This window comes from Toxoplasma gondii (genome assembly GCF_000006565.2).
Source record: "Toxoplasma gondii ME49 unplaced genomic scaffold asmbl.1547, whole genome shotgun sequence".
NCBI lineage: Eukaryota > Apicomplexa > Conoidasida > Eucoccidiorida > Sarcocystidae > Toxoplasma > Toxoplasma gondii.
The window spans coordinates 1-1021 of NW_017383622.1; the positions used below are offsets into that span (position 1 = coordinate 1).

The 1021-nt window shown below is 56.2% G+C and overlaps 1 protein-coding gene across 1 annotated transcript; it reads left to right on the plus strand.

The window, feature by feature from the left end:
- Positions 1 to 661: 661 nt before the first annotated feature.
- Positions 662 to 1021, plus strand: TGME49_325400 (ribosomal L37ae family protein; the record flags this gene model as incomplete). Its single annotated transcript, XM_018783080.1, has 1 exon — positions 662 to 1021. A coding segment is annotated over one exon (360 nt), but the record flags the coding sequence as incomplete, so codon positions are not given.

The window sequence follows — 1021 nt, forward strand, 5'->3', positions numbered from 1 at the left end:
ATGACTAGAAAGGAGTCTGTCGTTTCTGTGTATGTAGGTCTATACATGCATGTGAGCGAACGTCGTTGGCTGCATGTGTATGTGCGAAAGTGTAGATTTCGGGGTCTAAGTCGCACTCTCCAAGAGCGTCTTTTCGAGTGCTTCTGCCACTTTGGGGGCAAACCTGCACGGGGCGTTCCAACGGGGTGCAACATCGAGATGCCTGTTTCGTCTTCGGCGCTTCGAAAACGCTGCATTTCTTCTCCCAGGAAGTTTCGAGTGCATGCGTTGGTTTGAGCCGGAACATCTCCTGTGTGTGCCGAAACCGAGTGGCGGGACTCGAGTCTCGGGCAAACGTCCTGACAGACACAGAGGCCCTCGTCGCCGCGTCTTGTTTCTCCTGTGTTTCTTGGTGGATGTTTCGTCTCTCTTCTTCCACGAGTTGTGGAAACAGGATCTCTTCACACGGTCCTCTGCGTGTCTCGCCTCCACAGAAGAGGGGGACTTTAGCGGCTTCCTCGCATTCGAGGAAAGGCCGGCTCTTCCTCAGCCTTGTCTTTCAAACATGTCTTCTCTGTGTGTCTGCAAACTGCCCGGGGAAGTGGAGAACGCGTTTTGCGTGTGACCTGAAGGCAGGGAGACGCAGCAGTGCGTCGCTTCGTTTTCGGCTCTGAGCGCAACCATGGAGAAGACGCGTGACTTCCTTGTCGCTGTGCAGGTCGGAGTCGTCGGCAAATACGGCACTCGCTACGGCGCTTCCCTCAGGAAGCAGGTGAAGAAGATCGAGCTGCAACAGCATGCCAAGTACTCCTGCCCCTTCTGTGGAAAGGTCAGTGCATTTGCTCTCGAGGGAGGCGGCGCGTCTCCACCTACGCGGGTGAACGCAGCGGTTGTCTCTCTCAGGCTCCGGCTGCTGCGAGCGCTCTGCACAGAAGTAGCCAGGGTCTCGGAGGCGTCCTTGAGGGGAGAGAGAACTGCAGAGTCTGCGACAGATACTTTCTCATGCGTACGCACATCTCGTCGAGACCTCGGTTCACGAATC